Source organism: Tenrec ecaudatus, chromosome 1, assembly GCF_050624435.1.
Source record: "Tenrec ecaudatus isolate mTenEca1 chromosome 1, mTenEca1.hap1, whole genome shotgun sequence".
In the NCBI taxonomy this organism is placed as follows: Eukaryota; Metazoa; Chordata; class Mammalia; order Afrosoricida; family Tenrecidae; genus Tenrec; species Tenrec ecaudatus.
The window spans coordinates 218091809-218116214 of record NC_134530.1 but is presented as its reverse complement, the minus strand read 5'-3'; the positions used below and the strand labels follow the sequence as shown (position 1 = coordinate 218116214).

General features: G+C 46.8%; 1 protein-coding gene across 3 annotated transcripts; it reads left to right on the top strand.

The window, feature by feature from the left end:
• The first annotated feature begins 334 nt into the window (after positions 1–334).
• On the top strand, positions 335–24406 carry DDX59 (DEAD-box helicase 59). 3 transcript variants are annotated; one of them, XM_075528777.1, is made up of 8 exons: positions 335–506; positions 2889–3700; positions 5660–5827; positions 12110–12199; positions 18432–18608; positions 19304–19456; positions 20147–20275; positions 23927–24406. In XM_075528777.1, the coding sequence occupies exons 2-8, from the start codon at positions 2900–2902 to the stop codon at positions 24188–24190; spliced, it is 1782 nt and encodes a 593-aa protein (XP_075384892.1). In that variant the 5' UTR covers positions 335–506; positions 2889–2899; the 3' UTR covers positions 24191–24406. The 3 variants fall into 3 exon arrangements, with proteins under 3 accessions (XP_075384892.1, XP_075384877.1, XP_075384884.1); XM_075528762.1 differs by having other exon boundaries at positions 18357–18608; XM_075528769.1 differs by lacking the exon at positions 335–506 and adding an exon at positions 890–977 and having other exon boundaries at positions 18357–18608.

The window sequence follows — 24406 nt, the reverse complement described above, 5'->3', positions numbered from 1 at the left end:
CCAAGGAAAAGCAGGATCGGTTTCGGTCCCACTATCCCTTTACCGTCCCCTCACTAGAGAAGGGTGCCAGTGCCCATGTCCGGCCCTCCTTTCGGGCGGTCTCTCGCTTCCGCAGGCCCTTCCGTGGCTGCGTCAGGCCTTCCTACGGGAGCTCGGCCCGGCCGGAGCGCCGGGATAAGCCAAGCCCGTTGGGGCGGGATTTGCAGAGCCGTCTAGCATCCGCCGGGACAGGAGAGGGGGCGTGGCGAGGCGCCGGGCTTCCCGGGCCCCGCCCCTTCTTCATCGCGACAACTCCGCCCACTCCCAGCCAGACTCCGCCTCCCCGACGTAGCTCCGCCTTCCCTGCCGTGCTGCCGGAGCGCCGCGGCCTTTCCCAAAACCCGGAGCGGCGGATCCGGCGTCCCGCCCCGCTCCGCCCGGGCCACCGTCTGGACGAGTCCGACCGGAAGCTCTACGCAGCGCCTCGCGGGGGCTGCCGCCCCGAGCACTAGCGGATGCGGCCCCAGGTGCGTGGGTGAGCGGGACCAGGCCCCGGGCCTCTGTCGGAACCCGTCCCGCCCCGCTCCCGGTCTCCTAGCAGCGCGGTGACGTGCACGCCCTCTGGGGCCGTGGCTCCGCGCCGGGATCCGGGCGACGCCCGGGGCGGCCGGCCGCGCGCTCGCTTTGCGGGAGCGGGCGGTGGAGGCCGCGCCGCTGGCCTGCGGGGCGGCAGCAGGTGCTTCTTTTGCCCTTGGAGTTCCGAGCTCTTCTCTGCAGGGCCGCTCGCACCCCTGCCTCACCTGTGACCTTCGGAGACTTGGGGCAGTGCTTCCAGAGCCTCGGTTACGCTTTTGCTGGGATGTTTCCGGAAAGTGGAACATGGCGATTTGCCCCAAGAGTTTTTTTGTTTGATGGGGTGGCGGGGGGTGGGGTGTTTCTTTCATAGTCTCGAAATTGAACTGTCAATCACCATCCTCTTGCAAAAACATATTCGCAAGGTACATACTTAATGGGTGAGAGTTAAGAGTGCCAAAGGACCGAGCTAGGTTCTAGCACTTGACTTGCTCTCTCTGACGTTCAGCGTCCTCATTTGTTAAAATGAGCCTGTAGTACATGTGGGTGCATGTACTAACCTAATTTACGTCGTTGTGAGTCCGAATTACCTTGAAGACAAGCAACATAAGTAACACGGCTTGACACATGCGTCCTGTGTTAGATTTTATATAAAAATCACATTTTTCTGTATGACTTTTACCTTTAATGTTGGAGATTCTAATTGGAAGGCCCTCAGTGAGATGGATGGACACTGGCTGCATCTCTGGGCTCAGATACAGCCGTTGTGAGCCTGCTACAGGATCCCCCTGTTGCCTTCTGTGCTTCACAGGGTCCCCCCCCCCCCCCCCCCCGATTAAAACAGACTGAAGGACACCTAATAATTCACACCTAATTGTGAAGCATCCTCTTTGTTTTCCGTATGGAAATAGAAATGAAGGATTTAGTCCAGAATGCCACTAATAACTGATATTTCAGTTAGTAGAAAGGAAATCAGAAATAGACGGTAGGCAGTCTGCACTGAGGAGTGTGCAGGGCTTCACCCTGGGTATAAGCAATAAACATTTCGTCACCAGAGCAAATTCATGAATGGAAGAAAAGCTTGGTATATGTACTCACATGATGTCTTTTTTTAAGATAGTATTTTATTGAGTTTTTGGGAAACGTTTATACAGGACATTAGTGCCCCATTTGGTAATCCCAAAGCGCCTCGGTGGCTTAGTGGTGATGCATTGAGCTGCTGGCCACAAGGTCAGCAGTTGGGAACCACAAGCTGCTCCATAGGAGATAGATAGGGGTTCCTACTCCCATAAAGGATTAGTCTCTGATATCCACAGGGGCCTTGACTTATGGGGTCGCTGTGAGTGAGCAACTGAGCAACGACACCAATGCCGTGAGTTTTCTTAGTCTCACTTCAGCACTCTGTGTGAGCGCTGTTTGTCTACTGTCCACACGTGCACTTGCTACTTGTGTGCGCTTCTTGTTTCTATGACAAAATGGTACCAAAAACTAAAGTAGTGTTTGAAGCCATCCCTCAAAGGCTACGAGGAAACTTTCAAGTGCCATTAACAGCATTTATATTGTGTCAAGTATTGTACGTAATCTCGAGATGATTTAAAGTGACTGGAGGGTGTGTTTGGATCATATGCAATTATAATACCATTTCATATCAGGACCTCCACATCCTCAGATTTTGGTATCTGGTGGTTCCTAAGGCAATCCTCTGCCAACGCTGAGGGCTGACTCTCGTTTCCTGACTTCTCACCTTCTCTTTGGTGTAGTTGTCAACCTCGTCTCATGCTGAGTTTGTTTGGTACGGCACTGATCTCACACGGAATATCCCTTATTCTGCGTGCTGCTCTGCCATTTCTCTAGAAGATGATCTCAAAGGAGGGGCTTGGTTCTGGGTTGAGTCTCAGGGCAGTAGTCTCGGGGAGCCCTCTTGTTTGCTGCTGCTCCAGTCTGTCTGGCTTTTTGTTTGCTTTAAATAAGCTGAGTTCTCCATCTATTTTTCCCATTCGATCTAGGGCCAATTATTGTGACAGCGGTCAGACTGGCCTGTGGTAAGCAGGGCACCATCTAGTTCTTCTGGTCTCAAGTTGGATGAGGCCGTGGCTCATGCAGACTTGTTTCTTCTCTGAGCTCCGAGTTATCTTCTTTCTCTTTTGGTTCTGGCGAGTAGAGACCCTTAGTTGTGCTTTAGATGGCTCATAGATCATGTCATTATGGCTTCTCCATTCCTTTGAGTGATAAGTCCAGGGACCCTAGACTGACTAGGAGCACCTTGTGGTATTTTTATGGAAATTGTGAATTTGATTGAGGGTTAAGTAAGTCTCATCATACAATTTTCTCAACAGAATTTTGAAAGATGTTTATTCCAAGATCGCTCAAACTCAAGAGGGATACTAGCGATGACAGCAAAGGCTGTGTGTCTAAGAAAATAAAGCAAGAGGAAGAGCTTCAGTTGGGTGGAAGCAAAGATTCTCCCGTTGAGACTTCACCTACAAAAGAAGAGGCAACCCCCAGCAGGCCTACCCCCGAGTCAGGCCTTCTCCCCAGTCCGGCGGAGCAGTTGGCTGAGGGCCATTTGGTGGAATCCGAGCAGAGTGGTACAAAGGACACTGATCTTCTTGAGGAACCCGTGAAGTCATTTTCCAAAACACAGCGCTGGCCAGAACCTGGAGAGCCTGTCTGTGTTATGTGTGGTCGCTATGGAGAGTATATCTGTGATAAGACGGACGAAGATGTGTGCAGCCTGGAGTGTAAAGCGAAACACCTTCTCCAAGTTAAGGAAGAGGAAGGAAAGCCCAGCAGTTCCCCCAGAGCTGATTCTGACCCAGATCCTCTGCAGGGTGCTTTTTACACCTACAAAGAGCACCCCTTTATTGTGAACCTGCAGGAGGACCAGGTCGAACATCTTAAGCAGCAGCTAGGAATTGTCATTCAGGGACAAGAAGTCCCCAGGCCCATCGTGGAGTTTGAACACGCTGGCTTCCCTGAGGCTTTGAATCACAACTTGAAGAAGGCAGGCTATGAAGTCCCAACCCCCATCCAAATGCAGATGATTCCCGTTGGACTTCTGGGTAGAGACATCCTGGCCAGCGCTGACACGGGCTCCGGCAAGACGGCTGCTTTTCTTCTTCCTGTTATCCTGCGGGCTTTAGTCGAGGTAAGTTCAAGTTCACGGGCATTAGTCTCAGAAACAAGTCAAAAGGTACCACGGTTCTGCCTTAGCCGAGGAAGCCCAGCCGCCCAACAGGCAAATGCTTGGCTGACTGAAACGTTGGCAGTTCAAGCCCACGTGGCTGCTCTGCAGGCTTGTTGGTTTGCTCCTGTAGGGATCCCCAAAGCAAACTCCCATCATCCAGCCAGTTCTGACTGTAGTGACGGCATAGGGCAGAGTCTACCTGCTGTGTGGGGTTTCAGGACTGTAACACTGTAGGGACAGGAAGCCTCGTCTTTCGGGGCTGTTGGTGCCTTGTGGTTAGCAGCCCAATGTAAACCCACTCACTACACCACGAGGGCTCCTCCTGGAGCAGTTGTAACCTAGAAGCCATGGTGTGGTTCTGCTCTGTCACAGGCGGTCCCTGGGTCCAGGACACCTCACAGTAACATCCTTCACTGTCTTAAAATCACAAACCGTGTTCGAACTCAGATTCAAAGCACTCAGCTTTGGAGAAGGCTTCGGGCCACAGTGGGAAGCCTAACTGCTTTTGAACCTAGATATAAATTCAAGCTTCATTCGAGTTCTTCCTGCCCATTAAACCAGCAATAGTTTATATGCAGACAAGTCCTAGGGAAAACCTGGGAAGGGCAGCTTCTCCCACAGATTGTGTGTTTGAAAGTGGATTTACAGCTCTGGGGCAAGCCCAGGAAGAGACAATTTTGCCCTCAGGCTTCCAAAGAGCTGGGGAACTTTTCCTGGGTGTGCCTATAATCATTTACTGAAAACAGCTTCACATTAGTCCGTTTAAGTTAAAAGTTGAGGTTCTGGTGACTGATTCAGGGTCTCGTGACCCTGTGTCAGCCCTGACTATTCAGGAAGTCGAAGCCCCAGCACCAATCTGGAAATAGAATATGCTTCCCTTGTACAAAACTGGAATATTTAGAACATTATAAGAGTTTTTCTTATATTAAACTAAATACCTCTTCATTGAAAATATGAATATTTATTACCCATACAAAGTGTTATATTTTAAAATAAATTTTCTGTTAAGGGAAATATATTTTTTTTTATTTGGCAGAGGTGGGAAGGATCCAGCTGACTAAATGGGGTGTCATTTTTAATCTGAATTTAGTTGCCTTGGGTGTTGCATTTAGAAGAAACAAGCCCATATAGACCAAAGTTGACACACAAGAGTTTCAAAATGCACCCGTCGTGTGATTTGAGGTTTGTCTTCAAATAATGCCACGTTACCTTACTTTGCCTGTTTGTTTATGGTACATAAAGCACACTCATCTAATTAGTGTAACAGACGTTGTGCGTAAGTAGTATTTGCTAAGTATTTGGTCACTATGAGGTAGTATCGACTTGACGGCAGTGAACTTGGGTTTGGAGTAAGTGTTCGTAAAATACTTGGTGGCGTAGTGGATTATGAGTCACCTTGTGTGCTGCGATCCACGGCAGCAGTTAAAAACCACCAGTGTCTCGAGAGAAATACGAGCTCTCGACTCCCGTCAACAGCCACAGTTCCAGAAAGCCACAGAGGGAGTTCTGCCCTGGCCTCTAGGTCGCCACGGGTTTGGTTTGGGTTGTGGTATTGGTGGCCCTGTGAGGTGTGGCAAGGAGGGAAATGCCTAGGAGGCTGCTGGGCGGGAAGGTGGGGTGCCAACCACTACCTGGAGCTCAAGGAGCCCTGGGAGCAGACCCTCCAATCCCCACACTGGCTACTGTGCACCTCAGGTCACGGATGAGGCCTCTTTCTTGCCTCATTCTAATCTTTTATTGCATTCTTTGAGGGGGCGGCGGGAAGAGTTCACTGGACAGGGAGAAGTAATTCCAGCTTCCGTTGGGCTGGGCAGAATATATTCCCGTGAAATGTTCCTGGAATCCCTGCGGAGATTGAGTTCCTGGATCAGCAGGATCGAGTTCCTGGTGTTTCCAGACTTGTTCTTCATGCCGTTGCAGGACAAAACTCCATCTGCACTTATTCTCACACCCACAAGAGAGCTCGCCATCCAGATAGAGAGACAAGCTAAAGAACTCATGAGTGGCCTGCCGCGCATGAAAACGGTGCTTCTCGTCGGGGGCTTACCCTTACCCCCCCAGCTGCATCGCTTGCGCCAGCGCGTGAAGGTAAGCATGGTCTGAGAGCACACCGTGGAAAGTCCAGTCCAGGATAGAGAAACGAACGTTCTTTTTCCCCCTGGAGGAACTTTTGAATGTGATGTTAGGTAGTCTTTAAATTCCTGCCCAGAAGCACTGCTTTTGTTTGCTTTCTGTAGGAGAGGAAAGGGCATAATTTATTGAGGGCCAGCAGTATGCCAAGCACTGCTGGGCATTTTCTTTTTAACTACCCATTGGTTCTTGGCGTGGGCTACCATATCTCATCTCAGGAAGATGTGATGGATCTAGGAATGCATGGCTCATAAATGGTGGTCGCCAAGGGTGAGACCTTCCTTTCCCGGACTTTGCTCTTTCAAGGGAGTCGGGGGCTTGGGGCAAGAGTTAATTACCAGCTGGCCTCAAACTTCTGCAGGAACTGGGTGAATGCCAGCCTTCTTTCATAGGGAATGTCCTGAGAGTGAAGTGACATATATTTGATGGATTTAAAACTTAAAATGTTAAGAAATTGCCGCTGAATTGTTAATGGATATTGGATCAGTGACTTTCAGGGTAAAGTCCTCGAGGTGTAAAACAGAGTTTCTGTAAAATAGGTTTTCATAATAAAACAAGGTCAGCAATATGTACTTCTGACGTAAATGGAAGAACTTTTGAAGGACGTCAAAATTGAAGTTGGAGTAACTATTGCCTTTTTTAAAAATTAATGCCTTTTTTATTCCTATCAGCCTGTGCATGAAACTTACTTTCTTTTCTCAGAATGGAGAAATCCCTGATTCACACTGATAAATGAACACAGTCTCACTGCCATCCATCAAGTCGAATTCTACCCACAGCAACTCTACAGGACAGGGTAGAACTGCCCCTGTAGATTTCTGAGACTGCACCTCTTTCCGGGAGTAGAAAGCCTCCTCTTTTTTCCCATGAAATCACTGTTGGTTTCAAACAGCTGACCTTGTGTTAGCAACCCAGCCTGTAACCCACTACGCTTTCACACGGTTAAGTAGCTGCACATTCTCATACAGGAGGTTTAAAGAACCAATGTTGCCTTCGAAGGGCATTCTTGAGGGACTCTGGTCATGCAGTGGGGTTATGTGTTCTGCATTGCTGACAGTTTGATGCCGCCGACAGCTCTCAGGGAGAAAGATTGAGCATTCTGTTCCCACAGACAGAGGCTGGGAAGCCCACAGGAGGTCGCTGTGAGCCAGCATCGACTTGATGGCAGTGAGGTTTTTTTTGGGGGGTATTCTTTGGTTCAACAGAAATGACCAGTGAACCCTGGTGCCACTGTTGAGTAACACTGGACTGCTAACTGCTGGTGGACGCTTCAGACCCACCAGGAAAAGGGCTTACAGCCTCCTAGGGCCACTGTGTGTCGGGATTGACTCAATGGCAGTGGGTTTAGTTAGTTAAGCTGCAGAAAGGCTTCATTAATATCAGCAGCCTGTAACATTTAGAAAGTAACATGTATGAGTGGTCACAGTGTTTCCATAATGTTTTAAACACAGTTTCAAAGAGAAGTTACAAGTATAATTAAGGTTATCTTACCCTCCCCACTCAGGCTTTTGAACTAAGATCCTGGCATGATCCTCATCACTCATTACACTTGAGAGCTGGATTCCTATAAAAACTTGATCCTTTGTAACCACAGCACAGTTGTAACTGTGTTGTTACATTAGCCTTGACTTCAGCCTTGATGCATTGGAATATATCTGAAATGAACTATCCCATGGGGAAAATGAATGTAGCTCAAGGATCCCGTTCAGAATTGTGCTCTGTCTTTGGTTGCCGTGCCTCTTTCACAGGCATCTCTTTTAATTTGGAACAGTTCTTTGCAGTCTTTCCTTAGTTCCTAGGATCCTGATATTTTTGATGCTTACATGATCCTTCTAGTACTTTGAAAAATCCCTTAATTGATGAGACTTGAGGTATGTATCTTTGATGGTATGTTAGCCCATTGACATTCTTATATGTAAATGTATAAGAGAGAGCTTTATATCAAGAAGTTATCTTATATCAAGAAGATATCCCAGCCTAGTCCATCTTATGTTCATAGGTTTGATGCTTGGTTCTTTTCATTGGATCCTTGTATGTATCACACCATTTCAGTTTTTTCTTTTATTGGTGAGTGTAAAAATGACCTTCTATGACTTCCCAAGGGGGGAGATGAAGCAAACTCATTATTGGCCCAAGGTTAGTTCTTATGAGACACAGGTTCAGACATGCCTCCAACTTCCACCTTTTTCACCAGTTCTGACATTAAGCTGTCTCTCCCTGTGTTAGTCTGAGTAGACTAGAGAAACAAATCCAGGGAGAGGCTCATATGTGTAGAAGAAAGAGCTTTATATACAAGAGCAGTTGCATATTGAGAAAACATCCCAGTGCAGTCCAGATCAAGTCCATAAGTCTGATGTTAACCCATATGTCCTAATGTCCTATACCAATCTATAAAGCCCTCTTCAGACTCATGAAACACATGCAATGATGCCAAATGCAGGAAGATCACAGGCCAGTGGGTGGAAAGTCTGTGGATCCAGTGGCGTTGTAAGCATCTCAGTGCTGGCAGGGGTCTCCATGTGGTTCCTCCAGTTCCTAGGGCATGGAGTCTGAGTCTATCAGCATAGTGTCATGTGTCCTGTCAGTAGAGTGTCTCTCAGGGAGTGAACAGAGAGAGAAAGTGTCTCCCGCCTCCAAGAAGGAAATACAGGAGTTCCCAGAATCCTCAGGAAAAGGTCATGCCCACACAGAGGCCTCATTGGCTATGACTCGATTGATAGACCAGACTCCACCCCTTCACTCTTAATTTTCTCAAGTCCCAAATTGACACCAGGTTATACAACTACTGCACTCCCACAATACTCTACTTCTGCTGGGTTCAATAAATCATTGCAGTGGCCACACAAATCTCACAATACTCAATATTATGGGGCCTATCAGGGAAGCTAACTGGTTACAATTCAGGAACAAAAATGCTTTACAACACAGTTCTTCAGTTATGGCAGCCACTTTCTAGCCATGCCCATAAGCAAGCCTTTCTCTGTTCCTCAGTCTCTCACCATGTGGCCTCAGCCTCTACCCTGCTTGGGTAGTTGTTACAAAGCTCCTGTATGACTACCGATAAATGCCAAAAGGACATGCTATAAGCCTAAGTCTGATAAAAATCAGTTTTCCAAACCTAGCACCCCCAAATAAGTGCCTGAGAGCACCCCATTCTGCAAGCGAGTCTCCTGCTCAGAAGCGCTCAGCTTTACGCAGTGCGCAATGGACTGGGAAGCTCACCGCTGTCTTATGCTCTGGCTCTTGGTTCTACTTCTGCTGCCCCTCTGTTGCTTCTCTGGTGTCACAGCTTTAGCCCTGGGGATAGCCTCTGGGGTCTTAAAGGCTTGAAGGTAAACATGATTGTGAGGTGCTGAAGGGATCAGGTTTAGGCATCAAAGAACAAAAAAATCATATTGTGTGCTCACCTCCTGATACAATCGCTGAAGACAAATGGGTGCATAAGCAAATATGAAGAAAGCTGATGGTGCCCGGCTATCAAAAGATATAGAATCTGGGGTCTTAAAGGCTTGGAGGTAAATAAGCGGCCATTTGGCTAAGACGCAACAAAGCCCACATGGAAGAAGCACACCAGCCTGTGTGATCACAAGTTATCAAAGAACAAAAAATCATATCATTGTGAATAAGGGAAATGCACATTAGGGACTCAAAGCCCATCTGTTGGCAACTGGACATCCCCTTACGGAAGGGTTGCAGGGAGGATACAAGCCAGTCAGATAAAACAAAGCAACTTTCCTCTAGTTCCTAAATGCTTCCTCCCCACCCACCATCATGATCCCCATTCTGCCTTACAAATCTGGCTAGACCAGAGGATGTACACTGGTACAGATGGGAGTTAGAAACACAGGGAGCCAGGACAGATGATCCCTCAGAATCAGTGCTGAGAGTGGCAATACCTTGAGGGAGGAGAGAGGGTGGGGTAGAAAGGGGGAACTGATTACAGGGATCTACATATAACATCCTCCCTGGGGGGTGGACAACAGAAAAGTGGGTGAAGAGAGATGTCAGACAGTATAAGATATGACAAAATAATAATAATTTATAAATTATCAAGGGTTCATGAGGGAGGAGGGAATGGGGAGGGAAAGGAAAATATGAGCTGATACCAAGGGCTCAAGTAGAAAGCAAATGTTTTGAAAATGATGAGGGCAACAAATGTACAAATATACTTGACACAATGGATGTATATATGGATTGTGATAAGAGTTGTAAAAACCCCCAATAAAATTATTTAAAATAAAATTATTTAAATTTTAAAAGTTCAAAATAAGGATCTTGGAGCCTGGTGGGCTCCCTCCACTTCTGACTTTCTTGTGTCTGAAATGGTTCATTTTATGCACAAAAAGATGGCAGATTTGACCAATCCCTTCATTACAGGGTTTTTACAATTGCAATTAGCTCTGTTAATAATCCCTCACAACAGACTTATATGCCCTGAGTAAAGGTGTGGAGGTCAGACATGCCCCCTCCATCCTGACACCAGCAGTACTGCCCGTGCCACTCTGCTTCCCTGCTGCTTCAGTAATTCATGCCACACCGGCCTTGCCGAGCAATGGACAGGATTCACACGGTGGGGCCTTACTTACTAGGGAAGTTAACAGCACCACAGCCAGGAGTAGTCGACGGTAAGGATTCCATCCTCGGTCCACATCAGCACCACTCCTCAGCCAGCAGCCAAGTTTCTCTTTGGTCCTCAGCCTCTCAAAAACTGAAGGAAACAGGAGGAGGAGGGGGGAAGCATATGTAGCTGCTTCCAAACCAGGAGAGGAAAAAAGAGGTGATGGCAAGGGGTAAGTTCCGTGTAAAGTAAGGAGATGTTTGTGTTATTGCCCAAGGACAAAAGCTGAATCCGATAGTTTCGTGGCTCCAGACCCTGAGGACCGTGAGTGTGCGTCATTTCCGGTGGTTGTGCCATCCTGTTAGTGTGCATTTAAAAGTGGAGTACAGTGGCATCCATCAGGTCAGCGGTTCTCAACCTTCTTCAGGCCACGACCCTTTCATACGGTTCCTCATATTGTGGTGACCCCCAACCATAGCATGATTTTCATTGCAACTTCATCGATAATTTTGCCCCTGTTATGAATTGGGTGACCCCTGTAAAAGGGTCGTTTGACCCCTCCCCAAGGGGTCATGACTCACAGGTTGAGAACCGCTACATTAGCTCGTTGAGACCTCTACTGTCTTTTATGTCAGCTGCTTCCTCATTTACTCCTCCCAATCATTACTGAGAACAGAGAAACCATGATTAAATGCTTCAGCTACATCTCCACTCAAATTTGTCTAACTAAACAGCCCTTACACATAACCACTATTCCAACTAATAAACGGTAAGACTTAAGAGCTTAAAACAGCCTTTTAATTAATAAGTGAAATAATAGGCTCAAGGAAGGCAAGGAATGTGCTCTTGTCCCCAGAGCAAGATTGTGCTCAGGCAGCCTACACAGCCTTCCCGACATGGTGCAAGCCTCCCCTTCCCGCACCACACGTGGGCCTCACTGGTCGCCCAGCTGCAGAGCCCTAGACCACTCCTCACCCTTCTCATTCTCACTCACTGAGGGTTGGTTGGAGCTGGATAAAAACCCAAAGCATCCCGGGTGCTGCGAGTCTCTTCCGACTCACAGTGGCCTGTGTGTGTCAGAATGGAACTGCTCCAGGAGCTCCAAGGCTGGCCTTTCCAAGGGAGATCGCCCGCCTTCCTTCCAAGGCGCCTCCGCGTAGGTTGGGACTTCCAACCCCTCACCAAGAAGTTGAGTCTGAGGCTGCGTAAACCCACACCCGATGTCTTCAAGTTAATTCTGATCCACAGCAACCCTGCAGAGCAGAGGAGAACTGCCCCCACGGGTGGCCCAGGCTGTACCCTTCGGCGGCCTTCCTAGGCTGTACCCCTCTGCAGGAGCTGCCTGCCACATCTTTCTCCTACAGAGCAGCTGGTGGCTTGGACGCTGGCATTTTGGTTCCCAGCAGAGGGCTCAGACTCTGTGCTGCCAGGACCCCTCCGGAGCCCGATCGATCCCTCCAAAATGGCGTCCTAATGGAATCCTGTACTTAGGAGCATTTATTTATCAATGGTGCATATTATAAAATGATCAGGAACCATGTTTGATAGTCACTGTTGAATTCCTAATGCTTAACACAGTATCTGGCACCTGGTAACAGCCATTCAATAAATATAGTCTAACTGAAAGAATGGATAACTTATCATCTGTCTGTTTTTAAATTTTGCTTTTATCTTTCATTTAGGTTATCATAGCCACCCCTGGGCGACTCCTGGATATAATAAAGCAGAGCTCTGTAGATCTCTGCGGTGTAAAACTCGTAGTAGTAGATGAAGTAAGTAGTGTCTTTTTCTTTTCTAAATTGGTTATATAAATATGCATATACTCTGCATATTTATATATATGCATGTGAATTAATTTTATAAATAAATATGCATATAAATGATAAATATATAAATATGCATATACTCTGTGAAAAGTGTGTAGTAGTTCTATAATGTCATTGTGTTGTCCAGGCATTTTCTCTCCCAAAGGGAAAAACAGCAGTTTGGCTATTGTTTTTTATTGCTGTCAGTGTTGGGAGGCTGGCTTCTGGGCAGCACTGCAGCGCAGGCTGACAGTGGCCCTCGAGCTGCCTCTTCCTCCTGGCAGGAAACACAAACTCAGTGGATGCTGTATTTTCAGTGAGAAGACTTTTATTTTATTTTTTAGTGAGAAGAATTGTAAATATGTCAGTTTTGGAAAACACTTAGTTGGGAGACCTTTATTATTTTATCTTTTTATGTAATTCACATACACATTCACAGACTCCTGCCCCCCATTTATTCTGCGACATTGGTTGTACTCCTCACAGTGTCTCGTGAGCCTCCTGGGTCTACGTTGGGTTCCTCGGTTCTGTTTGCCCGGTGTCCTGCCCCTCTGGTCTCCATAGCTTTGCTGCCCGCTGGGTTTTATAAGGTCCGTTGTTCTGAGGAACGTGCTCCTCCCAGGTGCTTCTGTTCTTTTTGTGTGAAAATACATGTGTGCATCTGTAGTTGTGCTTTTCTCTGTTGCACACACAGCATGCCCACTATGTGCTTTCACTTTGCGTAATAAGACAAGGTGTGTTATTTCACAACAGTCCAAGAAGGGTTACGGGAGCCAGCCTGCACTGGACCTGTGTCCTTCCCTCTTGCCTGCAGTGCACATCTGTCCCACAGACACAGGGGGACAGGCTACCCAGCAGGGCCCGGAAAGGTGGGGTGCCAAGTGTTGGCCAATGGTAACAACCTTGCCTGCCTTCTGGGGACCCTACTTAAATAGTTATTGGGCACCAGAGGAGTGTTATGCCCCACACGTTTGGGGTTGGACCATCCTACCTACCATGAGGTCTTGGGGACGTCCTCTACTCTTCCAGAGCCGTGGTGAGGACAAAGGAATGACTGACAGGATCTTACAACCAGAAATGTCATTCAGTCCTTTAAAAAGGCCTGCTAACTTTCCTTCGCACTCCTGGCCAGCTTGCTCATCATTCTATGTATCTGCGAGTAGACTGTTGTTGTTACTGTTCCTTCAGGGGGGTGTGTGTAACAGTGTTTGCCTACGTTGCCTTTAAAGGCTTATGGGACTGCATGCACACATATGTAGGAGAGGGCTTCAGAAAGTTCATGGGAGTGGCGATATGGGGAGGGTGGAGGGAGGGTGGGGTGGAAAGGGGGAACCGATTACAAGGATCTACGTATAACCTCCTCCCTAGGGGATGGACAACAGAAAAGTGGGTGAAGGGAGACATCGGGCAGTATAAGATATGACAAAATAATAATTTATAAAGTATCAAGGGTTCATGAGGGAGGGAGGAAAAGGGAGGGAGGGAGTGGGAAATGAGGAGCTGATGCCAGGGGCTTAACTGGAGAGCAAATGTTTTGAGAATGATGAGGGCAATGAATACAAATGTGTTTTACACAATCGATGGATGTATGGATTGTGATAAGAGTTGGATGTGCCCCTAATAAAAATGGTTTAAAAAAAGAAAGCCCATGGGAAGGTGGAATTAGAAGTTAGTGGAGTTTCCCTCTGACTGAGGCTATTTCTACATAGGCATTTCTAGGCTCAGCATATAAATCCATGGACATCCTAGCGCATCTAGGGAGCAAAGCTATGAAAAGTTGTTAACCACAGCCAATCACAGAGGGAAGGAATGTCTGGGCTTGAGACTCCGGACCATAGTCTCAGAAGATGTCAAGGTCAATTGGCATAGCCTAGCCCACAAAGACAGTGTTCCGCAGCCCACTTTGGTGCCTAGTGACAGAGGTCTTAAAAGCTTGTAAACAGCCATGAGTGTAGCAGCCATTAGTATCTCCCCACCCGGGCAAAGAAGAGGGATGAACATCAAAGAAACAAGTAGTCCAGAGGGCTAGTGGGCCCGTGGACTGCACCTCCACATCCCTGAGACCAGAAGTGTATGGTGACTGGTTCTCTAAAAATAAGAGACCCTGAATACAGTGGGAGGAATATGAGAGCAAGACTCAGGATCATAAAAAAAGACCAGGCTTCCTCAGATAGAGAGGCTCCCAGACCCTCACGTCTACTTTCAGCCTAACAATAGATAGGTCTATGCATTGCTATTGACCATAAGGTTAGCAGATTGAGTTCACTGGCTATGGGGAAGAGATGGAGGCTTTTTATGCTCTCCTAAGTACGTAAAGCCCCAGAGACCCTCCCAGGGGCCACTAAGAGTGGGGTCGACTCAGTGGCGGTGAGCTGTAAGAGGGGACAGCCCCTTAGAACAACCAGCCACATGAAGCAAAAGGGATCGGGCCAGAGGGCAGCCAGCGCAGGAAAGCCGCGTGCACTGGCAGGGGAGACCCAGGGATGCCGTGGAGAGTGCTGCAGCACTGCGGGCACGTGACTCCGCGTCGCGGATCAGTGTGTATGGGTTGCTGACCGCAAAACCAGTTTGTTTTAGCAACGACATCCAAATCACAATACCAAGGTTTTTGTTCTAAAGTGCTGCGAAATCAGCTTTTCCCTGGTGTGGCCTTTTGTTGGAACTGACTTGCGGATCTGACCCACTTCTGACTTACAGCTCTTGGCCGCTAAGCCCACGTTCTTTCATCCTCTTCATCTGGCGTTTGAAGCTAGTTCCCAGCCACCCTCGCTTCTCATCATTTTTGTCTCCTTTAATTAGGAAGCTTTCATCATCACTTCAGGGCTGTGCTCCTCGTTATCCTGCAAAAGCACTATTCCTTCAGCAGGGCTGGAGGAGGAGTGAGCTGGGTGTCAGCACAGCAGCTGGGTAGGCAGAGTGACCAGCTCTGCAGAGGCTTAGCCTCCCCGGGACGTTTTAAATGCCATTCAGGATTACAAAGTGCTGAAAACTTGTTGGAGAGAAAAGACACATCGGGTATACTTGCCTCAAAGGCAAGCACATTATCACCTGTGGAGATAAACTTAAGTGCTAATGGGTGTGATGTAGGGCAGGCAGCATCAAACCTTTGCTGGAAAGAATCAGGTTGTTAGGCTGTGTGCCTGTATGGTCTCCGTAGCAACTACTCAATTCAGTTGTAGGCTAACGAATAGGGGTGACTAGGTTCTAAATAAACTTTATTTTTTAAATAGCCGAATTTGTCCCCAAATCCATAGTTTGTTGGCTTCTGGTGTCAGCTGTAAGTAAAGTAATGAGACCAAATGTGGTCAATGCTTTCTGGTCAGGAAAAATCACGTTGGGTAGAGAATCAGGAGAATCCGTTTAGTTGCACTTGAGCGCAATGACCTCTCCGAATTAAGGAGGTTTGACCTGGGAAGGGATTTTAGAAGCAGAGTTTCTACCCAGGATTCCAGGGAAGGGACTTGACACAAGCTGAGCAGAGCAGTCAGGAGCGCTTGCGTGCGCGCAGGAGGAGGGCTGGGAGAATCCAGGGAAGAAACCTGAAGCCTTCTTGAGAAATCATGGGATTTAAAAGTTGAGTAGTTGGGGTGGGGTCAAATTATAGAGGGCCGTGAAAGAGACACCCAGACATGGGGGTTTGATGTGGGAGACTGCCTAAATTACGGAGTTGGGTGTAGCATGTTGAAAGTGGTGGTTTGGGGAGGTGGTTCTGCTGCTCTGTGCAAGAGACGTGGAAGAAGGAAGGGCCTGCGAGACGGAGACGACTGTCAGGAGCAGGGTGGAGGCAGCGGGAGTTGAGGAGAGGGGCTGACCGGCTGTCCCTGTGGAGGAGCACTTTACACGTACTCTGGGATGACTGACTGGAAGGGAGGAGAACACCTTAGACATGACTCCACCAGTCATGGCTGTACCTGCACTTTTTAGAAAAGGGTATTTGGGTCTTGGTGATGACATCTGAGTTTGGTTTTAGACGCTTTGAATGTCATGTGAGCCCGGGCTGTCAAAGAGGCGACGATCGTATGTAGGCCGCACCAAGTGTGCATAAATCAGAGTCCCTGAGAGGTCGTGGGTTCTGTAAGGGAGGAGGCTTGGAAAGCAGGAGGGAGATGAGGGCGAAGGGCAGGGGCCTGGAGCTTGAGGATGAGGTCTGAGAGACGGGAGGAAATGGGAGAAAGAAGACACTGTTGGGGGAGGGGGATTGGCCCAGCAGTGGTCAGGAATGGAAGGGGGAAGAGACAACTCCTTTGGGACTCAAAGAGCCTGCTCTGTCCCCCAGCATGGCTGCCCTTTGGCGTAGAGGACCCTTCCACCCTCCTCGGGGGACTCCACAGACGGACTTCAGGCTTGCTTTCTCCCGCTGTGTTATGTCGCAGGCTGTGTGTCCTGCTGTGACCCTAGACCCAAGCACCAGGATCCCCCAAGCTTCCTTCAAGCCGACACTCCCCTGGGTGCTCAAGGACTGTAAGGGGTGACAGCCCTCACAGAACCTGGTGGCACAGTGGTTAAGCACTCAGCTGCTAACCAATGTATGCCAGTGGTTTCAAACCACAAGACACCAAGCTGGGTGTGGGGTGCAGTGTGGGAGGGTTGGCGGGGGTGGGGTGGGATCTGCCTCCGCAAATATTACAGCCTTGGATACTCAACCGGGTGGTGGGACTCTGCCCTGTAGGGTCACAGTGAGTTGGAATGCACATGATGGCATGGGACTGGTTTGGGGTTATGACCGAGTTGGGGTCCAGGAATCCATCTGTGGCCGCGGCAGGAGGTTGGGGTGTGGCATGGGGGCGGAGTGGAAGAGGCCCATACAGGTTTAGGCGATTGGAACTAGGGAGGCTGTGGTGTTATCTGCTGTGCGGGATGATAAGTAGTAAGCGTAGTTCTTAGGATTTTCTGTATTTCCCAAGTTTTATACAGTGAACATAATAACTTTTTTAGAAACACCATCGTGTCTTTAAGAATATATAAAAACAAACAACAAAAATAGGTCAAATGAAGCCTGCTGTTGAATCTGCCGGCTGGGAAGACGCTGACAGCCTGAAGGAGAGCAGGTGCAGCGATCTGAGAGGTGTGGAGGACTAGAGCTTGAACCGAGAGTGGAGGTGAGAGAGTGGTGGACGGAGACAGGCCTAGACTACTCTGCCCAGAAACCTGGGTGAGAAGGGGCGCATAGGGGACTTCTTTCTACAGTTAAGAGAAGGCCAACTACTGAGATGCTAGGAGGCATTATTAGGAAAAGCTGGGCTGGAGACAGTATCAAGGAGTCCATGTAGAAAGAGAATGTTTGGAAACAGTGGCAGCAATTGTACATTCCACTTGACGTGGTGGAAATATGGAATGATATCTGTATTAGGTTCCAACTAATAATAATTTTTACAAAGCAAAATATACCAGCATAGCTCTGTGATACTGTGTGTTCCATTCCAGACCACTACAATAAAGTAAACATCACAATAAGAATAAAAAGCCAAAAGAATAAAAAGCAGGGAGCAGTGCTTGAAAGAAGTGGTCCTGGAAGAATTCCATTGTCTTTCCATTTCCTCTTCCACGAACTTTTTAAAGCCCCTCGCATGCACTTAGGAGAGTACAGCCTAGTCTCAGCCCATATTTCAATTAATTATGGAAACTGGAAAACACACCTGCACAAAAACCAAAACCTGCTGCCATCAAGTCAGTTCTGACTCTTCGTGACCCTATTGGGGTTTCTGAGACTGTCAATCTTTACTGAAGCAGTCAGCTCCCCACCTGTTTGGAGGAGAAAACGATGGGTTTGAACCACTGACTGTGTGGTTTGCAGCCCAGTTCTTAACTCACAGCACCACCAGGGCTTTTTAGAAAATGCACAGCCATGAACAACCCTGAGTTTTCTCTGCCCAGCAGGGTTGCCATCGATTGGAATCAATCCACTGGCAGTAGATCTTGTGATTTATAAGGAAACCTAGCGTTTATAGCTACACAATATATCATTGTATGTAAATATGGATGTTTTCGACTGGCACCCTGCTTTTTAACAAGGCGGCTTGTTTTTCTGGGTAAAGATTTCTGCTGTTAATTCTGCCAGTCGTTCCTAGGGTGGCTTGGGGTTCTAAGGCCCCACAGTACTAACTTTCCGATGGTTTTGTTTTAGGCTGATACCATGTTAAAGATGGGCTTTCAACAACAGGTGCTTGACATTTTGGAAAACGTTCCTACTGATTGTCAGACCATTTTGGTTTCAGCCACCATTCCAACTAGCATGGAGCAACTAGCAGCCCAGCTTCTGCAGAATCCTGTGAGAATAACCGCGGGAGCGAAGAACCTGCCGTGCTCTAATGTGCGCCAGATTGTCTTATGGATAGAAGAACCCTCCAAAAAGAAAAAGTTATTTGAAATCCTAAACGTGAGTCCGTAAAGCAGCCCACGCCAGTTCTGCGGCTTGGGTTTACGTTTTTGGCAGCTCTTACGAGAACGGTGCTGAGCTGCAGCTCTTTGTGGGGGTGTTGCGTGATGGACTGCTTGCCCTAGATCAGCATTCTGTGTGTGACACCTGAGCATTGCTCTGTAAATGCAGCCTTGCTTTCCCTTACCACAAAAAGACCTTTACATGTACGCATGGCATAGAAGAATTATTTTCCTTCTTGCAATGATTTCTAGTAATTCGTATACATAAGGTGATAGGGATGATGGGAGTGGGGTGGAGCCGGAGAGACGGGACTCAAGGCTTCTCTGGATTAGTCTGTTCTTGAAAGTAAGGGGACAATATGTGCATATCACAGTTATTGCACTATTCAGTATTAAGTATGTGGTTTTTGTTAACTTTTGAACAGTATTTAAGTTACATTGCTTACATATAACACTTAGGAATTATTTCTGTAACGCTGATGAAATACTGGAGACATGTGAAGGGCAATAGGTTTGACTTCAATTTATCATATATTTCTTTAAATGCTTTTTTTTAAATGCTCATTTTAACAATATGTTTTCCCTCAGTGATACTTATAAACCTACTGATAAACAACTGGTTCTAGATACTATCAGAAAAACTTACCGTCAGTAACCATGCTGCATGAATAATTTTAAATGTATATTTTTCAGGATAAGAAGCTCTTTAAGCCTCCGGTATTAGTCTTTGTGGACTGCAGACTTGGGGCAGATCTGTTGAGTGAGGCAGTTCAGAAGATCACAGGCCTGAAAAGTATATCAATCCATTCAGAGAAACCTCAAGTCGAGAGGAAGAACATCTTGCAGGTTTGGCTGGCATTGAGCATTCTATATTTTTCTCTCCCCTGCAAACCTGTCCTGCGCCATTTTTAAGAGACACCATATTACCAGCTGGCTTTTAAAGTGGGCCCTGTTTGACTAACTCCAAGGAGCTTCATTCCGAAGCATCTGTGTCTTCGGAACAATCAGCTATGTTTTCTGAGAAGGGTGCTCAGAATAGATTACTAATTCAGAACCCACCATTTCTGACATCAGGTCAGTTTACATTGGGACAGAGCGGATTACCTTTAGAAAAGGCTTGTAAATGACTAGAATAAGGGTCGTGGGCCTGGGAGGAACGTGGGAGTCTTGTGTGGCTCAGATAGGTAAGCACTTGACTGCTGTCCTAAAGGTTGATGGTTCGCACACACCCAGAGGCACCTTGGAAGAAAGGTCTGGTGAGTTGCTTGTTTCCAAAAGGTCACAGCCTTGAATGGAGCTCTGTCCCAGTCTGAAACACCTGGTATTGCCCTGAGTTGAAATTGGTTCAATTGGCGATTGGGCAGGGAGAGAGGGGAAGGTTCATATGCTCTCTGAGTAAATGGCGATCTGTGCTTATTGAGGCAGTGTTGCAGCAGCAATATTATTGAAGCAAGCACTGAACAGAGAACAGGTGGCTGAGCCAAACAGACCATATACAGTCAACTCTGCAGTAGCCGATGTTGCTCCTTTGTACAGGGCCTGCTGGAAGGAGACTATGAAGTTGTGGTGAGCACAGGCGTCCTGGGGCGCGGCCTGGACTTGATCAGCGTCAAGCTGGTTGTCAACTTCGACATGCCTTCCAGCATGGATGAGTACGTGCACCAGGTAAGGAGGCTTCCGGGGTTCCCCTGCTTGGTTCCTGAGGGCTTTTTCCAGTAAGGTGTTATCAACAAAAAAGTTAAAAAAAAAAAATAGGACCCAGAACTTTATATATCTTTGCTTTAAAATACATATGGATATAAATTAACTCTTGTTTTTGAAAACTCCTCACAAGGGGGCTTCACAAAGTTCTTGGGAAACTGCACAGAGAATGGGATATTTTTAACCAATTTTTGAAGCACTTTCATGTATGCCTGAAATGTTTTGAAAAATGATTAGAGGTAAGAAACCAAAAAAGTTAATTTAGAGGGTCCAGGGAAGGGAGGGAAAAAAATTGTTGTTGTTGTTTTTAAGTAAATCTTAGGTTTAGTTTTATGTTCTTTAATTTTTTCTTATAAATGAGCATATTAATGGCTTTGTAATCAGGAAAAATTCCCATTTAAAGTCAACACCAACAGAACTTTGTGTAGGGAGATTGTTTTAAGTTTTTTACTTCTGGCCAAAATAAAATAGATCCTTCAAAGTATTTGTTTTTTGGGGAATCTTGTCTTCATCTGCTCTTCCTATCCTTATTCGTTCTAGTCTTTCACCTGTTAAAGGTTTGCTCTCTTCCTTTACGGCCAAAGGTAACAGTAGCTCTTCTTTCTAACAGAAATCGAGCCTTCTCTGAGCGCCGCCTTATCTCCCCGACTGCTCCCTGTCTTCCTCCTCCGGCATCACTTACAACCCCTTCAAGTAGAGCCTTTCTCCCCTGTTCTTAGTCACCTCTGAATGCCGCTTTCACTTGAATCGCCACTGAAGTGCTTTTAGCATCTTTAATGCACTGTCGCTTTGCTCTCTACTCCGACTTAATGTGCCACCTCATTTGCGTGCACTTTGGGAATTGTGTATTCCACGGGAATTGGGTATTCAAGTAACTCGCTTATTTTTTCAAATTTTTGTTTTAATCATTTTAGATGCTGGTTTTCTACCATATTAAAATATTTTATCTTTTCTGCTTCTGAAATAGTGTCTGCTGATTAGAATAATTTGGCCTTGTCTTGAAGTCCCGGAGTCAGCCTAAATTATCCACAGTGCCTTCATGACTTGAGACAGTAAATCTGTAGGGGTTCCCACCCCGACTCAGAACAGCCCCCAATTGCTGCTGGTTTTCATAGTTGAAGTACACATATATTGTTGTTAGGTGCCGTTGAATCTGTTCTGACCCATGGTGACCCTATGTACAACAGAACGAAACAGCATAGTCCTGGACCATAGTGTTACTATGCGTGAGTCCACTGTCACAGACCCTGTGCTAGCCCATCTGGTCAAGGGTCTTCCTCTTCTGATGACCTGTGTTAGCAAGCATGATGGTCTTGTGATTCCTGCACCTTTGTCAGCTTGCCTTGAGTGGTTACCAGTTAACTCTACAGAGAATATCAGTGCATATCGAGTTTCGTGGAGGACGAGCCCCTCGGCGAGAGGCTGCAACAGTTGTGAGGATGGCGAAGGACCAGGCAGGCTTTCCTTCCTTCTGTTGTACACCGGGTCGCGACGAGCCAGAACCGGCTCACAGGCACCTAACAACACGTCTGTCCATACTTTTTACACAAATGGAACTGTTTCATACCAGCTCTTTTACTTTGTTAAAGACATGCTTGCCATCTTTCTTTATCCGTGTGCATGAAGAGCTCACTGAGCAGATGATCACATGTATTGAGGAGGAGCCCCAGGCTCGCACGAATTGTTAGCCCTGCACCGCCAGCCCCCGGAAACCACAGCCACAAACAGCGCCACCACCCAGCTATGCTTTACTTCATTTGCCCTCTTTGAAGATGTTGATGCCTTTGCGCGGTGATTGATGAGACAGCTGTCCTGTTCACTAACCATTCTTAGGAAGGAACGTGCTCTCCAGTGTCATTAACTAGTGCCGCGGGACATCCCCGCCCCCTCTCTCTGCTCCTGGGGTCAGGCCACTAGACTGGAACTGTGGGGCAAAGGCACACTTCTTCTTCTTCTTCTTTTTGGCACACTTCTTTAAAGGTGTCCTAGATGTTCCTATGTGTCTGTTTTTAATTTGGGAGGCTCCTGAGGAGACAATTCAGTATTTTTTAATTTACTATAAAAAAACAACATAAGTGGAGACTTTTACATGTTTTGTTAACAGCTTTAAACCTCAATTTTTAAAAATCTCAATATAAATTATATCTCAATACATTTACCAACCGTCATGTACCAACTATGCAATTCTTCCATTTAAAGTGTACAGCTCAGTGGAGTTTAGCTGTTGTATTCGTCTGGGTACTTTAGAGAAACAAATCCACAGAAACTCGTGTATAAGAGAGAGTTTTATATAAAGGGTAAGTGCACATCAAGAAAACATCCCTACCCAGTGCTGCCTAAGCCCACAAGTCCAACATGAACCCATATGTCCAAGTCCAATCCACAAAGTCCTCCTCCTTCTCAAAAAAAAAAAACACACACTATGACGCCAACTGCAGGAGGAAAGCTGAGTCAGTGAATATGTAAGCATCTCTCCACATGGCTGCTCCAGCACCCAGGGCTGCATCGGGGTAGGTCCATGTGGCTTCTCCTCGGGGATGCCCTGCAGGAAGTGAGCCTCTCCAGCTGAAGCAGGCAACTGGCTAAGGCAGCTGCACCCTGGTCCGACCACAAGAGAACTGAGAACTAGAAGGGTGAGGCTCGCCAAGCCATTTTCCCTCTGCCTTTCAATTAACCCACATGTGTTTATCGGCCAGGTTGACACAATAAACTAATTACCTCAGCTGTGCAATCAGCCAACACCAATTTTAGAAAATGTTCATCACTCGGGAAGAAAGCCTGTCCCCATTAGCAGTCGCTCCGTTCCTCCCAAGCCCCCCAGCCGAGACAACCATTCACCACTATCCAGCTCCGTCAATGCCCCCGTCCCAGAGGTTTCATCGAATGTCTTCTGTGGCAGTTTTTTCATGTACATTACTATTTTTAAGGTTCTTCCATGTTGTGCTATATAGCCTTTCCTTTGGTTGCACACTGATATTTCTGGGTGTAACCATATCATATTTTATTCACTTACCGATGGATGAACATTGGGTGGGAAGCACTATGCTGTCGTTCCAATACAAGTGTCTGCATGAGTGTCTCTGTCTTTTTATTTCTCCTGGGAGATGGACCTGGGAGGAGAGTGGCTGGGCCATATGGGAACCCTTTGTTTAACTGTTTGAGGGACGCCCCCCCAAGCTGGTTCTCATGCTGGCCTGCGAGCAGTGTGAATCCTCAGTCGTGCTAATGAATGTGAGGTGATAGCTCACTGCAATCAGTTTCAGAACATGTTCTTCCCGTACACATTGTTAGCTCCCCCAGTAGGAAGTCTTTGTCATGACACCCCTCCTGCCCCCCAGACTCCACAAAGACCTATAACTGAGACTCAAATTCTATAATCAATAGATCATTTTGCTATATGTGATAACTTGTTATTTTCTATTTTGTTAAGATACACTGGTGCTTGGCACCCCACTAAAGTAATTTCACAAGTATATTTCAACCCCAGATTGAAAAAGGCTATCCAGTTGATGTCAATCTTATTAAAACTTTTAAAAATAATGGTCTTTGTTTCTTGTCGTGAGGCATTAAGATGTGCTTATACATTGTGGAACTCTGCTTTGCATCTCTTTGTAGGTTGGAAGAGCAGGACGTTTAGGGCAAAGAGGAACGGCGATTACGTTCATCAATAACAATTCCAAAAGACTTTTCTGGGATGTTGTAAAAAGGGTAAAGCCCACAGGAACCATTCTCCCCCCGCAGTTACTAAACTCCCCCTACCTGCACGACCAGAGGAGGAGAGAGCAACAGAAGGTGAGCCAGGCCCAGAGCAGCCTGGTTACAGGAGCCAACCTCATGGACATTATTAGAAAGCACGATAAAAGTCATTCTCAAAAATGATGTGTTGTACCTACCGTGATAAAAGTTTTATTTTTTATTGTTAGCACAGCTTCTGTATATTGTTACTGTACGATGTAGGAGTAAGTGGGATATGTACATGAACTAGAAGACTTTGAAGCTATAATTTTCTTTAATTTAATGGAATACTTTTATAGCAATGTTATATTTACTTCTCTTCCTAATTCTCAGAAATTAAAAACAGCTTTATAAAATTCA

Coding starts and splice junctions, on each gene's coding strand:
- DDX59 (XM_075528762.1), top strand. CDS start 2,900: ATGTTTATTCCAAGATCGCTCAAACTCAAGAGGGATACTAGCGATGAC. Junction 5,828..12,109: donor GCTTGCGCCAGCGCGTGAAG/GTAAGCATGGTC, acceptor TCTTTCATTTAG/GTTATCATAGCCACCCCTGG. Junction 12,200..18,356: donor AACTCGTAGTAGTAGATGAA/GTAAGTAGTGTC, acceptor GTTTTGTTTTAG/GCTGATACCATGTTAAAGAT.